Source organism: Melospiza melodia, chromosome 1 (assembly GCF_035770615.1).
Source record: "Melospiza melodia melodia isolate bMelMel2 chromosome 1, bMelMel2.pri, whole genome shotgun sequence".
In the NCBI taxonomy this organism is placed as follows: domain Eukaryota; kingdom Metazoa; phylum Chordata; class Aves; order Passeriformes; family Passerellidae; genus Melospiza; species Melospiza melodia.
Window position 1 is genome coordinate 169,720,847 of NC_086194.1, and position 13,998 is coordinate 169,734,844.

The 13,998-nt window shown below is 42.9% G+C and overlaps 1 protein-coding gene across 3 annotated transcripts in view; it reads left to right on the forward strand.

The window, feature by feature from the left end:
• DENND3 (DENN domain containing 3) overlaps nt 1–12,521 on the forward strand; it is a 32,314-nt gene extending 19,793 nt beyond the window's left edge. Inside the window, exons 12-23 of one of the 3 annotated variants that reach the window (XM_063174792.1) lie at nt 179–333; nt 1,309–1,830; nt 2,652–2,914; nt 3,385–3,555; nt 3,958–4,087; nt 4,560–4,667; nt 5,961–6,100; nt 7,259–7,419; nt 8,354–8,490; nt 8,653–8,768; nt 8,884–9,021; nt 11,093–12,521. In XM_063174792.1, coding sequence (XP_063030862.1) covers nt 179–333; nt 1,309–1,830; nt 2,652–2,914; nt 3,385–3,555; nt 3,958–4,087; nt 4,560–4,667; nt 5,961–6,100; nt 7,259–7,419; nt 8,354–8,490; nt 8,653–8,768; nt 8,884–9,021; nt 11,093–11,293 — 2,242 coding nt within the window. In that variant the 3' untranslated portion in view covers nt 11,294–12,521. Of the gene's footprint in view, nt 1–151; nt 334–1,308; nt 1,831–2,651; nt 2,915–3,384; nt 3,556–3,957; nt 4,088–4,559; nt 4,668–5,960; nt 6,101–7,258; nt 7,420–8,353; nt 8,491–8,652; nt 8,769–8,883; nt 9,022–11,092 lie in introns of all 3 variants that reach the window. The other 2 variants (XM_063174775.1, XM_063174783.1) reach the window with 2 other exon arrangements.
• The last annotated feature ends 1,477 nt before the right edge of the window (nt 12,522–13,998 follow it).

The following is a 13,998-nucleotide window of genomic DNA, read 5'->3' on the forward strand; positions in this document are numbered from 1 at the left end:
TTTAATTATGATTATTGTTAAAGAGTTACATGAACAGCTGTTGAAATTGTAGATTTAATACTATTATACAAAAAACAAAAAAAACAGGCAGTAATTTAGTGTCTATGTGTGAGTTCTGACACTAGTGATGTGTTGTTTGTATTTCTCTCAGGTTAGATTTGATGTTTCCCTCCCCCAGAAGGCTGACCATAGAGAAAATGGCCTCCAAGCGCGTGAGCGCGGCGCGCAAGGCCAGCCGGCGCATGGTGATCAGCATGCCCAACCTGCAGGACATCAAACTGCCAGAGGGGCCCTCCAGGAACTCCTCACTTCGAAAAGTGGAGAGAGCTGTTGGTAAGGGAACACTGGGATGGACAAAGACTCTGCTGTTGACCTTTGGGGTGACATCACTGAGTAGTTTGAGGAACGTTTGAAGCAGCTGGGGCTGTTTAGCCTGGAGAAGAGGAGGTTCAGAGGTGACCTTATTGATCTCTACAGCTTCCTAAAGGGAGGCTGTAGACAGGTGGGGTTGGTCTCCTCCACCAGGCAGCACTGACAGAACCAGAGCACACAGTCTCAAGCTATGTCAGGGAAGGTCTAGGTTGGATATTAGGAAGAAATTTTTCACCAAAAGAATAATGAAGTACTGGAATGCTCCTCCCAGGGAGGTGGTAGAATCACCATCTCTGGATGTGTTTAAAGAAAGACTGGACATGGCACTTGGTGCTACAGTCTAGTTGAGGTGTTAGGGCATAGGTTGGACTGGATGATCTTAGAGGTCTCTTCCAACCTCATTATTCTGTGATTCTGTAATTGTCACACAAACACTGTCAGCCACTGGGAAGAAATGATGGGCCAAGTCACTTTGAGCTGGGGCCTGTCTGTGCTTCCCCTGGCTTGTGAAGTCACAAGTATCCTGCTGGAAGTTTTGCTGGAACACAAAAGAGTGATTGGTCCCAGTGGGATTGATATTGGAGAATTGATTTCTGAGTCCTCACCCAACTTATGTCCAGTTCTTTACTACCTTTAATTTAAACACAGGCTTAAGCTTATCATGGTTTAGAAAGAACTCCGTGAGGGTTTTTTTCCCTTTTTTCTTTAACTTTTCCAGAATTGATGTTATCTGATGAGGGAATATTCTCATAATAGGGGAAATAGATACAGAAATGTGTTTGTGTCCCTAGCACAGCTGTAATCCTTCCTGTTTCTTGTAACTGCTTGTTGCTGTGATGGGGATTCTGTTTGTTTTTTGTAGTATTGCTGATTGTGAAGATATTTACAATCTGCTCCTTTCCCTGATATATGTACTCTCTTGGTGTTTATTTCTAGCTATGAGAACACCCTCCAAATCCATCACCACGTTCAAAATCCCTGAAATTCACTTTCCTCTGCTGTTCCAGTGTGTTCACTCCTACTACACAGACTTCTTCAACCACCTCAGCAAAGCCATCAGTGCCTTACCCCCCGAGAACTCCGCCTTGCTGGCAAGGTACTTCTACCTCCGGGGCCTTGTTAGCTTGATGCAAGGAAAACTACTAAATGCACTTTCTGACTTTCAGAACCTAGAAAAAACAGACTTAAGAATTTTCCCTACTGATCTTGTAAGAAAAATAGTGGAGAGCCTGCCTCGCTCGGAGCGCTTGCAGGCAGACCGCAAACCTGAGCTCAAGAGGCTGATAAGTCGAGTGATGGAAAAACAAAGGGAAGCTCTGAAAATGGATGACCATGTAAAAAAATTTGAATTGCCAAAAACACACATGCAGCTGGATGATTTTGTGAAGAGAATTCAGGAGTCTGGGATTGTCAAGGATATAGACACGATCCACCGGTTATTCGATGCCCTGACAGTAGGTGAGTATGAGATTGTTGGGGTTTTTTTGGTTATTATTAAGCATTGTGACATGAAAAAGGGAGATTTTCTCAAACTCTTAGTGTTGGTTGGTCTGTCAGTGCCCTGGGAGAGCTGAGCCCCTTGTGCCTGACCAGGCTGTCATGTTCCATTGTGGAAACTCTTCACTGAGCAGCTGCTGCATGGAGGAAGATCCCCAGCCAAACAGAGACCCCTCCTGGGTGCCCTTTACCCACTGCCAGCACCCTTGCAGGACTCACATTAACAGCTTAAAGAACAATCTCTATTAGTAAAATTATCAGAGGTTAAAGTCTGAGAATTGCTGGTTGTAATATTTGTCTGCAAAAATAAATTTAAAGCAATATATTAATTCAAAGCCTTATATGGACAAGCTCTAATCTCCAGTAAGAGCCAGCTGGAAATAATAATTCAGTGTGCCTAGAGTGTGATTGTTACCCAGCAGGTGTTCCTGTAGGGGAGAAGACAGGTTCAGCCTGTTAAACTGATCCCAGAATTTATATGAAATCTTCTTTAACTTCTCCCCATTCTTAACTCACTTTTATACCATTCCTTTATGTTTAGGTGGAGCTGGAGTGACTCCAGTCACACATTTTACTCAGCAAGGGGTGGTTGTACCTTGGTGGGGGATATCTCAGGATAGTGCCTGAGATAACCTAGGGATGGGGACATGTGCCTGGAATGTCTATACTTACAGGCACAATAAAGAGGCACAATTTGACAGTTACTGTCTTTCCAAACCCATCTTCCTGTACAAATCTGTGTAATAGTTTCTCACACTAAAGGGGTTTTAAAATTCTTTTAGGACAGCAGAAACAAATTGATCCTGAAACATTCCGAGATTTCTACAACTACTGGAAAGAAACTGAAGCAGAAGCTCAAGAGGTGAATCTGCCACCAGCAGTAATTGAGCATCTAGATAAAAATGAATGTGTGTACAAGTTATCCTGCTCAGTTAAAACCAACTATGGTGTGGGGAAAATAGCTCTGACCCAGAAGCGCCTGTTCCTGCTGACCGAGGGAGGCCGGCCTGGCTATGTCCCAATTGCTGCTTTCAGGGATATAGAGGTGAGCATCAACTTCCTCTCCTCTGGCATGCCTGGGGAGGTTGTGTCCCATTCTCCAGTATCAGCTGGCTCTCAACATAAAGTTTCACTAAAGAGAGTAGGAAACAGTGCTGAAGTCACTATGAGAGTGATCAGGTAAAATTCTGGGGATTTGGACCAAAAATTTCATGACTGAAAATCAAGAGGGTATGCCCTCAGAGAAATGGATATGGAGTAGATAAGTTTAATAACATGAGCATTAAATGTGCTCATGTGGCTGAAGTATCAGTGGGTCAGCTTATATCCACTGTTGAGCCAAGGCTGTATGATGGTGTTTAAATTTATTTTCATAAATCCAGCTCTGCTTAATTGAGTGTATGGACAACTGAAATAATTAGCTGTAATTAGACAAAGCTGCCCTGTAGGCTGAGTGCTGAATCATCTGTTATTTGGATACATTCTCTTTGTTTTCTCTTTCCTGTAACTTTCCAGGAAGTTAAGAGCACAACTGTAGCTTTCCTTCTTTTGAGAATACCTACTCTGAGGATTAAAACATCATCTAAAAAAGAAGTCTTTGAAGCCAACCTTAAAACTGAGTGTGATCTCTGGTACCTGATAGTGAAAGAAATGTGGGCTGGAAAGAAAATGGCATATGATCACAAGGTATAAATATGGGAATTTGTAACCAAATAATATGAAGAATATGCTGTCTGTCTCTGTTCTAAATAATTCATGCACTAGTCTTAGAATTTTATGGTGCTTCTCTCCCATGAAGAAAAATCCAGCTTGGGAATGGTTATCCATCTTATGTCTGCTTTTTGTTTTTGTTTGCATATCAAGGTTGTGTCAGATCTGAAGCATTCCTGTAATAACACTGGTTTCTCACTCCCTGCTCCTGGCTTGGAACATGGGGTGTGGGAGTGGGGTCTGCCAGCAAGTGGCAGGAATTGTGCTGCCATCCTGCCTGGTGCTTGTGCTAAGCATGGCATGTGTTGTGATTTTGAGCATGGTGTCTTGTAAGAATAATGAGCAACAGATAAACTACAGTAAGACTTCTGTTTTTAGGATCCTCAGTATATCCAGCAAGCTCTGACAAATGTTCTCCTGATGGATGCTGTGGTTGGTGCCCTGCAGTCCTCCAAAAGCATCTATGCAGCCTCTAAACTGTCTTACTTTGACAGGATGAAAAATGAAGGTCAGTCACAGCAATGCTGCAAAGCCTGTTGGTGCTGCATCATCTCTTTCTGCTCTTTCAGTGTGTATATTTTCAAACTGGTTATGTGTAGAAATACAAAAAAGACATTAGCCTGATTGCACTTTCACAAATGCAATTTATTTAATTGTAACTAGAAAGTTTAGGGTTTGTTTGGGTTTTATTTCTTTTTATTCCTCCCACTTTTTTTTTCTTTTTGTTTGGTTAGGTTTTGGTTTTTGCTTCTGTCTCCATCTTGGATGCTGTGTTTTGTCTTGGCTTTTTAGCCTCCTTGGGTGGTGGATGTCTCTGCTACCAGAATTCATACAAATGGTATTTGGGCTCTCAGCTAAAGCTAGAGGGAAAGAGAAGTGAGAAATGTGAATGAATGGTGTAGAATTGACATCTCATAAGAATTGGAGTTGTGTTTTAGGCTTAAATGTGCACTTCATTACCTTCCAAAAATCTATTTTAGTGCCTATGATGGTCCCCAAAACAACTTCAGAGACACTAAAGCACAAGATCAACCCCTCAGCTGGTGAGACATTTCCACAGGCAATTGATGTCTTGCTTTATACTCCAGGTAAGGTGATGTGTTGCTCTCTTTAGGTTAGCCCAGCTTTAATTAGCCTGTAAAGCACATTATCTCAGAACACCTGGTATTATGCCTGCCTGATGTGTTCACACTCTGACATGGATTGGTTGTGTGTTGAATACTAAATCAGAAAAATAATTTTAAAAGAACAGTAATGTTGCACATTAAGATACTCCAAGGCATAGTTTTCACTGTCTTAATTTGCCTTTCTCTGCACATGTCCCTTATCACAGACTTCAATTCTGTGCCAATGGGCTGATTTCTCATTAAGATTTCTGGCTCACTTACTGAGCCAGGTGGATGGATGGATGGATGATGCTCCCCCATTGATCAATATTCATTGTTAGGTTTCTATTTTTCAGCAGAGTCCTGGGGGGGAGTTAGTTTGAACCACAATGCAAAGAACATTGTGGAGGGTGTTGGTTTCAGTGATGCTTTTCTTTCTTTTCTTTTCTTTCTTTTCTTTTCTTTCTTTTCTTTTCTTTCTTTTCTTTTCTTTTTTCTTTTCTTTTTTCTTTTCTTTTTTCTTTTCTTTTTTCTTTTCTTTTTTCTTTTCTTTTTTCTTTTCTTTTTTCTTTTCTTTTTTCTTTTCTTTTTTCTTTTCTTTTTTCTTTTCTTTTTTCTTTTCTTTTTTCTTTTCTTTTTTCTTTTCTTTTTTCTCTTCTCTTCTCTTCTCTTCTCTTCTCTTCTCTTCTCTTCTCTTCTCTTCTCTTCTCTTCTCTTCTCTTCTCTTCTCTTCTCTTCTCTTCTCTTCTCTTCTCTTCTCTTCTCTTCTCTTCTCTTCTCTTCTCTTCTCTTCTCTTCTCTTCTCTTCTCTTCTCTTCTCTTCTCTTCTCTTCTCTCCCTTTTCCCCTTTTCCCTCTCTCTCTTTCTTTCTCTCTCTCTTTCTCTCTCCCTCTCCCTTCCTTCCTTCCGCCACTTCCGCCCTTCTCTTTCTTCCTTCTAAGAGAGGCTTTGATGGAGTAGACAAGAGTGAGTGAATTTATTAGTTGTATTTATAGGGCATAAAAGCCTTGCTGCAATCTCAGTAAGCTCAGCTCTTAGCCATCAATGAAAGAGATTATCTCTGCTCTGAGTATCTTTGGAGTGTGAGATTAAATCATTGGGTGAACTCAGCAAACAGATGCTAACAATCACAATGCCTTGTGAGAACTGTGTCACTCAATAACTGATGATGCAAACTCCAGAATATGCATTTCATTAAAAACCTGCTCTGCCTAATAATGGCTTTCCCACAGGTCTCCAAAAATGTTATGTTTTCTTTGACTTCTCTATTTCTAGGGCATCTTGACCCTTCAGAAAGACTGGACAATGCTCATCCAAAACTCTGGTGTGCTTTAAATGAGGGGAAGGTTGTGGTCTTTGATGCCTCTACCTGGTCCATCCAGCAACACTGCTTCAAAATGGGCCGCTCTAAACTGGTGAGACTGGCACAGGATCCCAGCTTCTGCTGCAGCTGGCTGTGCTTTTGTTGCTGTGACCCCAAATCACATCATTCCTTAAAAGTTGTTGAGTTCTTTGGGCTTCAGTTAATCTGGAAAAGTGGGGATTTTTGAGAAAAACAGAAAGGAGAATAAATGGATGAAAACTAAAACAAGTCAATGTGGTGAGAAGTGATGGGTTGGATTTGGAGGGGCCTGATGGGTTCTTGGGGCAGGAAAGCAGGGTTGAAACAGTTGAAGAGAAAGAATAAAAGACAATTAGCCCAAAGAGAAGGGGAATCCTAGGAATAGATAAAAATTCACCCATACTGAAGAACTGGAGATTGGGAGGAGGTGTAAGGAAAGCAGGTAGAAGCTATTGAGAGGGAGATAGAGCTCTAGAAGAAAATGTCTCAAGCAGCAGGTGAAAGGGAGTGGTTTGTCAAAGACAACCTGAAAGAGTAACTCTCTCTGTGAAAAGGGAATCTGAACCAGGCATGCAACCTGGGTGAAAAACACACAGTAGAGAGAAAACACATGAAAAGGGATTGAACATGTCACTTGTGTGTAAGATGAGAGATTGCTATGGATGAGTGTGGGAGAGAGTCAGAAAGGGAGAGGTAAAGCTGATGGTGAAGAGCTGGGTGGAGGAATGATGGAATTCCAGAAGAGTCAGATACCTAAAAGAAGATTAAAAAAGTTGCAAGTGGTGGCTGGAGGGAGGTAAATGAAGAGAGTGTGATGGAGGGGAAGGACATTCCAGAGACAGCACAGGAGACAGTATTTTCTTAAACACTACTTTTAGATTAACTAGGAAGTGTGGCTATATTGGACAGTTTGGTTGGATTCCAATCCAGAGGAAAGGAGCACACAAACCTTTCCAGTTCCCCTGATCCCCTCTGTAACTTCTACTTTGTTTGGGCCAGGAAGCACACTTCAGTCAGTCCCTAAGATAAATTATTAATCCTATTTACTGAAGGATAAACTTTGCAAAGAGATCTGTTCTCTCATTATTTATAGAGCAGAGCAAAGGACAGAACACTGGAGAGCCAAGTCTGCATCTCCTACAGTGATCATCTGAACACAGCCCTTTCCATGTTCCATTAAAGACTGATTTCTCTCCTAGGCTTTACTTAACCCTGAGCTTTTTCTCCCCAGACTTGCATGGTCATGGTGGAACAGAGTCAAGTGTGGATTGGTTCTCAGGACTCCATTATTTACATCATCAACACCCACAGTATGTCTTGTAACAAACAACTGAATGATCATCGCTCTGATGTCACAGACATCATCGTGGAGAAGAAGAATGGAACACCCAGGTAGATCTAATCTGATTTTCCTAAATGTTGAAAGAATTTGTTTTAAATGGGAGGGTTTATCCTGCTAATAAAATCTTCATTTAGCTCATTTTTGTAGCTCCCATATTGTGTATGTCAACTGAGAATTTCCTTTTTAAATAAAGAGCACTGTGCTGTTTGCAACAAAGAGGATAAAGGAGTGAATGCTCTTTTGGATGAGGGTGAGAACAGCCAGGAACTGGCAGCATCCAGTGAAGAACTGGTACAGATGCAGCTCAAAGACCACTTCACTTTTGCTTTGAGCACATCATGTTTGCAGCAAGCTTCTGGATTTTTCGTGCCTGTTTATAAAAAAAATAATACATTTGTTGTTCTGTTCAGGCAAAATGCTTTTAATCTTTTGGTAGCACTGAAAAGAGTGTTGGCTGAAGGTCTTAACCTGCTGTCTTCCCATAAGAAAAGCAGCTCCAGGGTCAGTAGATCTGCCAGTGGTGCAGCAGGTGTGACTGGGTTTCAGGAAGAATTTAAGTGTTGTTGGAACCTTCTGAAAAAGCTTTGCTCATTCTAAAACAACAAATGTTAAAGGTAAAAATAAGAGAGTATAATTTGTTTTCTCAGGTGCAGTAACAAATAAGAACAGTTAGAGATATTTTTGTTCTAACTCAACAGAAAATCCATCAGACAACATTGTTCAGAGGAATTATAGGGAATGTTTTGTTGTGCTCTACTCCTCATGCAGATGTAATGTGCTCTCATTCACTGAGCTCTGAGTTAGCCTGCAGTGTTTCTAGTTGATACAGAGTTTGTAAAGGATAATACTGAAGATAATTTAAAATGAACATTAATTTGGATTACTGTAAAATTGGTTATTTTGCAAGTAAGTCTCTTTTGTGTTTGCACTTTCTTCTGAGCATGAATGCACACTATACTTCTTAATTTTTTAAATCTGTGCCAGCAGTGAAGCATATTCCAGCAGTTTAGATGGAATGGTGATTGCTTGGAACATCAGCAGTCTCAAGGTGAACCGTGTCTGTCAGCTGCCCTGCCAAAATCTCACCTCCATGAAACTTCACAGTGACCAGCTGTGGTGCTGTAAGTCCCTTCCTCAAATTGTAATAATTACACAAATCATCTTCACATAAAGAAACCAGACAGTTGTTGGATGTCCCAATTTTTTTTGCTTTTTTCATCCATGTTTTGTAGAGATGGAAGAAGTGGGCACCTGTTATTAACTCTGTGTGTTTAATATTGAAGGTACCAGGAGTTGCATTCTTGTAGTGACAACTCAGGAGTTTCAACTGCAGATGAAAATCGAGCAGCACCTGAAGGATGTGTGTTCCTCTTTCCTTGGCTTCCAGCTCTTTCCAGAGGTATTGCACTTACTCTGACAGCTTAAAGGAGGCAGAGCCATGTGGCATTACAAGCCCTGCTTATTTTGATACATTTTCTGTCAGCAGTGCTTAAATGTATCTTTCTGTGTTTTAGAGAGATGAAGTGTGGGCCTCTTACTCGGGGAGTAGCGACTTGTACATTTGGAACACCAAAGACCTTTCAAGTACACCTCAAAAGATTCATCTTCAGGATTGCTCTGAGATTACTTGTATGATAAGAGTTAAAAATCAGGTGAGAGACATCTGGGCTGTTTTTTGCCTCTTGTGGATTTCTGTACTGAAGTTTTGTTTGTTTGCAGCTGTCATTGCTTCCTCACTGGGTGGGTGCATAAGAACATGAGGTTTGGAATGTTGATTCCTCTTTGAAATCAGGGAAGCTAAAGTTGCCTAACACAAATGGCTGTTGCAGGTGTACCCTAAAATGCATGGCAAGCAAAAGCCCTCATCAGTAGTTAAATGTCTGGTGACATTTATTAGCCATTGACATTTCCAGGGAACTGTAGAAATGGAAAGTTTAGGTCCTTTGATATTTTATCTCAGGGCTCCTCAGACTAAGCCTTGAAAAAAGGTTACCAGACAAACAACAAATGCCAATTAATTGGCCTGTTTTTGTAGATGACCTTTTCCTTGATTAGTTACCACATTCCTAATTCAGGATAGACCAAAGGAGCCAATGGATTCCTGCCTTGGCATCTTGTGTCCATATCACTGTTGGCCTCTGTGTACCTGCTTTTCTGTGGTATCAGGAGCTGTGCAAGTGATTGTAGTTGTGTATCACAGGGGTCCATTCAAGGTTACTTTGCAAATACATAGCTAATGTATATCTGCTGGGAAAAAAACTTTTGGAATCCTTTTCTCAGATTTTCCCTCCTTCCTTCCTCAAAAATGATTTTTTTTTAATGGAATAGGGAAGTTTACTCTGTATTCAGCCTCTGGTTAGACTTTTGTACTAAAATGGAAAATCATTTTAGTATATTCTTCCCCAAGGCAGAGATTGATATATTTAACCTCTGTTTCAAGGGAGTGAGAGGATTGTTTGGAACCCCCCAAGGCATTAAGCTCTCTTTTGTTCTACTCAAGAACTTTGTTCCTTTTTCTTCTCTTAAGTAATTTATGAATAAGTTAAACAATACTGAGCCCAGTAGTGACCCTTGGGTGCACCACTAGTGACAGGCTCCAAGCAGACCCTGTGCCACCACTCACACTCCTGTTCCCTCTACAGCAATGAGTTATGGAGAGGAAACTTGCAGCCTGGTAAAGGCTGACAACAACATTGGTAGGGCTGTCAGTCACAGGCTTTAATTTAAAAAAATCCATTGTTTTTCTTTAAAAAACAGGGAAGAAACCCGGCTGCATGCTGTGTCTATCTGAAATAGGATGTGTTCTGTCTGACACCTTGGCCTGTGTCTTTTATTACCTGGTATTTGACCCAATCTCTGTGGCTGTGATTTCATTTTGAACTTGCAGGTGCCACAGTTCCCTGGAGAGCAGCAGGTTCATGAGTTTCACTGCCAGCCCTGTACAGAGAAGTACTTTCTTCTCAGTGAAACAGAACAATTTCTAGTTCCTACATGTCCCTGACTTCCTTAATTTCAGGTGGAACAGGGGTTCTACATTCAGCTTATCTGCTCTTCTGTTAGCTCATAAAGCTTTGGTAAAGGCTCCTTAGCTGCCTTCTCTCCAACCTAAGGAGTCTTGGCTTTTCCATCTTCCCTGTGAGGGTGGTGAGGCCCTGGCACAGAATGCCCAGAGAAGCTGTGGCTGCCCCATCCCATTCATGGATGGAGCCCTGAGCAGCCTGGTCTCATGGAAACTGTCCCTGACCATGGCAGGGGATTGAAATGAGATCTTCAAAACCCCCTTCAACCCAAGCCATTTTCTGATCTTTGCTCATATGACCCCAGGACACAGCTGTTCCTTTCTCTTGGCAGTTTTAGTTGCTCTTCCCTGGATTTCCTCTGCTCTTGTAGTTTGGGCACACTGTGCCTTACACAGGGGTGAGGGAGAGCAGCCCCATTGCAGGCACAATCAGCAGCTGAACATTCCAGTGTGGGCCACAGGGGGTTTCCTGAACTTAGAGGAACAGAGGCAACCTCCAGGAGCCCTCAGCACATGCCACAACAGCTGAGGTAGCCAGAAGCAGCAATGGTGGCCAAGCCCCTTATTTATACTGATAAGGAAATTTTCAGTGTTCCCCTTTTCCAGCCAAGCATGAGGGAACCTTCACTGTACCAGTGTGCCACATAAACCTCCTGGACTGAAAAGTGAAATAGTGAAAATGTTGGTTTGTTTTGTTCCCCCAGCTGTGGGTTGGCAGCAGTGGGAAGCTGCAGGGCAAGAGCAAAGGGAAGATCTATGTGGTCAGTGCTGAGAGGAAGAGTGTGGACAAGGAGCTGGTCGGCCATGCTGACGCGGTGAAGGCGCTGTGCTCGGCCGAGGACAGGTACGTCCTCAGTGGCTCAGGGAGGGAAGAAGGGAAGATTGCCATCTGGAAGGCTGGATAGCCACACTGTTCCAGATGTTCTGCCGACTCTGGGGAAAGGCAAAGACCTGGGACTGTGTTTACTTCAGCATTTTGCATCTACTTCAGCACCTGCCAGTGTTATTGTCTTGTATTTATTGGGTTTCCATCCCTGCGTTGTAGAAAATGGAAATGGAAGCAAATCTTCCCTCACACCTTGTCCTGCTCCTGCACATTTGGTAAAGGAACAGAAATGGGAGAAGACAGGACACTGTCCTCCAACTGGACATGAGGTGCTGGGAAGGGTTTGGGGTCACATTGGGAACCCCAGAGCCAGCTCAGTAATTCCATTTTAGCTCTCTCTCAGCAGTGCAAGGTTGATTAGAAAAGGATTTCACGATGCCTTTAGAAAACCAAGTGCACTTGGACTTGCAGAGTTGTCACTGTGATCATCTTTCTGAGCTCAGAGCTGTGGGTGGGCAGTGTCCTTAACCCTTGGGGGGGTTTCTGGGGCTGTTGTTTAAAATGCAGGCACAAGCAGACTCTCCCCACAGTACTGAAAGCTCCTCCAGCTGAAACAATGTCTTTCCAATGAATATTTTATTTTTTTAAATGTATTTTTTTTTCTTTGAAAGCAATGCACAGCACTTGGCATTTAGAACAGTTTGTGAAACTGATTTTTTTTTAAAACTGAAGCATTAATTTATTTAATTCCTGTATATATTATACTTGCATTTGGAAGTACCTCTCAGTCTCTGTGCAGACCAGCCTCTGCCCCTCCTCCCTTCAGTTCTTGTTCCTGCAATCAGAGGAACTGCTGTTATTTTGGGTAGAACCTGCTTTATTTTAAGTTCTGCACAGTCCTAAAACCTCTCCTCAAACCCTGGAGCAAGCACCAGGGGCTGCAGCCCAGAAGAGTCTCCAGAGCAGCATTCCCTGACTGGTGCCTGATGCACAGGGGTTTTTCACTGGTGACATTTATCTGCAGATAAATCTGTGCAGAATAGTTTTATCTGCATGAGTGCAGAGTGGAAAACAGTGTCTAAAAGACTGTAAATAGAAGGACAAAATAGGCTGCTACTTTTCTTAATAAATATAAACCAGTGTAGGGCTAAATAAAAGCATATAAACAACTGGAAAATATTATGACTAGAAATTTTATGGCTCTGTATATTTCTGCTGATAAAAGTTTTTATCATAGCATGGTAACAGAAATTTTCCTTTTTTTAAACTTTTATATCCATTTAAGAATATTAAACACTATATTGATACTCTGGCCTTTGTTTTACTTTGTTTGTTGATACCAAGAATATTGGTTTTAGCACTGACTTGCTCCTCTCTGTGTGCTGTAACAAATAATTGCCTGGGGTTTTCTCTCTGCAACAGCTTCTGCTTTCTGAAACAGCTTCTGCTGTAACATGTCCCCTTTTGAGCCCCATATCTGTGACTTCCAGGTTCCTTCTTTCCTGCCCTGGCTTGGTTAGGCTGCTTGGGGTAATTACAGGAATTAAATACTGAATTTACTGAACACACAAGGGCTGTTAATGAACTTTCCCTGGCTGCAGAAATGAACCAGCTGTACCAACCTGCTGCCCACCTGTTGCTGTCTTTATTGAATTTCATTCCTGGCATACTTTTTAGACCTGCTTTTGTCTTTTTAGCTGGGTTTTAGGTGCTCACTGACCATCTCAGCTTTGCTCCAGGATTTCAGCTGTGGGAATGGACCTGCAGTCACAGCCCTGTGAGGTTCTGTTCAGTTTTCAGCAGAGTTTCAGGTACTTCCCGTGGGTCCCTTGGTGGTGGTGAGGCACCTCTGAGCTCCTCAGAGCTGCTCTTTTCCCCTGTGCCAGTGAGACCCTGGCCAGGTGTAGGTGCATCTGTGAGTCACTGTGTCCCAGAGAAGGGACAAGGGAGCAGGAGCTGCCCCTGGCAGGAGAGGGAGGCTGTGAGTGACTGGGCTGAGCACCTCACATCCCTCCCTGGCCCTGAGGCCGTGCTGCTGTTGGGCTTGGTCAGCTTCTCTCTGAAACTCTGAGGCCAGCTGGTGCTGCCATCCCCTTCCCTTCTCTCTCAGGGAAATGTTGCAGCTTCTTGGAAACCTCAAGGTTAATGTTTGTTCAGCTCCTTTTTGCTGCTGTTCTTTTTTTTCCTGGTTTCCCAACCTGAAACACCTGAGAGGAGCAGAGAGACCTGCCAGGAGCCCACAGTGCTCTTGGTCCTATGATCCAGTTTTTGGAGGCACTGTGTAGAGCAGGAAGTTGGACTCAATGATCCATATAAGTCACTTCCAAATGGAGCTGTTCTGTGATTCTTTGATCAAACCAAGGGATGGCAGTGTCTGCTTCCAGAAATAACCCAGCTGTGGAGATGGGAGCTGCTTGGAAATCCAGGCTGTTGTGTGCTGGCTGTCATCTCCCCAGTAAGGCCATGCAGGGAGGGAGGAAGCAGCCCCTTCCTCTGCCTCCCAGCCTGTGCTCACAGCCTGCTGGGGGCTTTCATGGGACCAGGCCCCATTTCCCTTCAGTGCCAGCTGAGTCCTTTTGGAGGCAAATGGAACTAAACCCCATCTTCACCCCCTGATTGCATTCCTTACCTGTGTGCATCCTTTTCTTCTGCCACTGTAACCTGCAGGATTCCTCCTGGCATCTTGCTTCCCTCTCCATGGTGAGTTCTCTGGTGTTTTGGCACAAGTCCCCTGCTCTCAGAGGCAGTGGGTGACCCTGTGCCACCCCAGCTGTCAGGACAGGG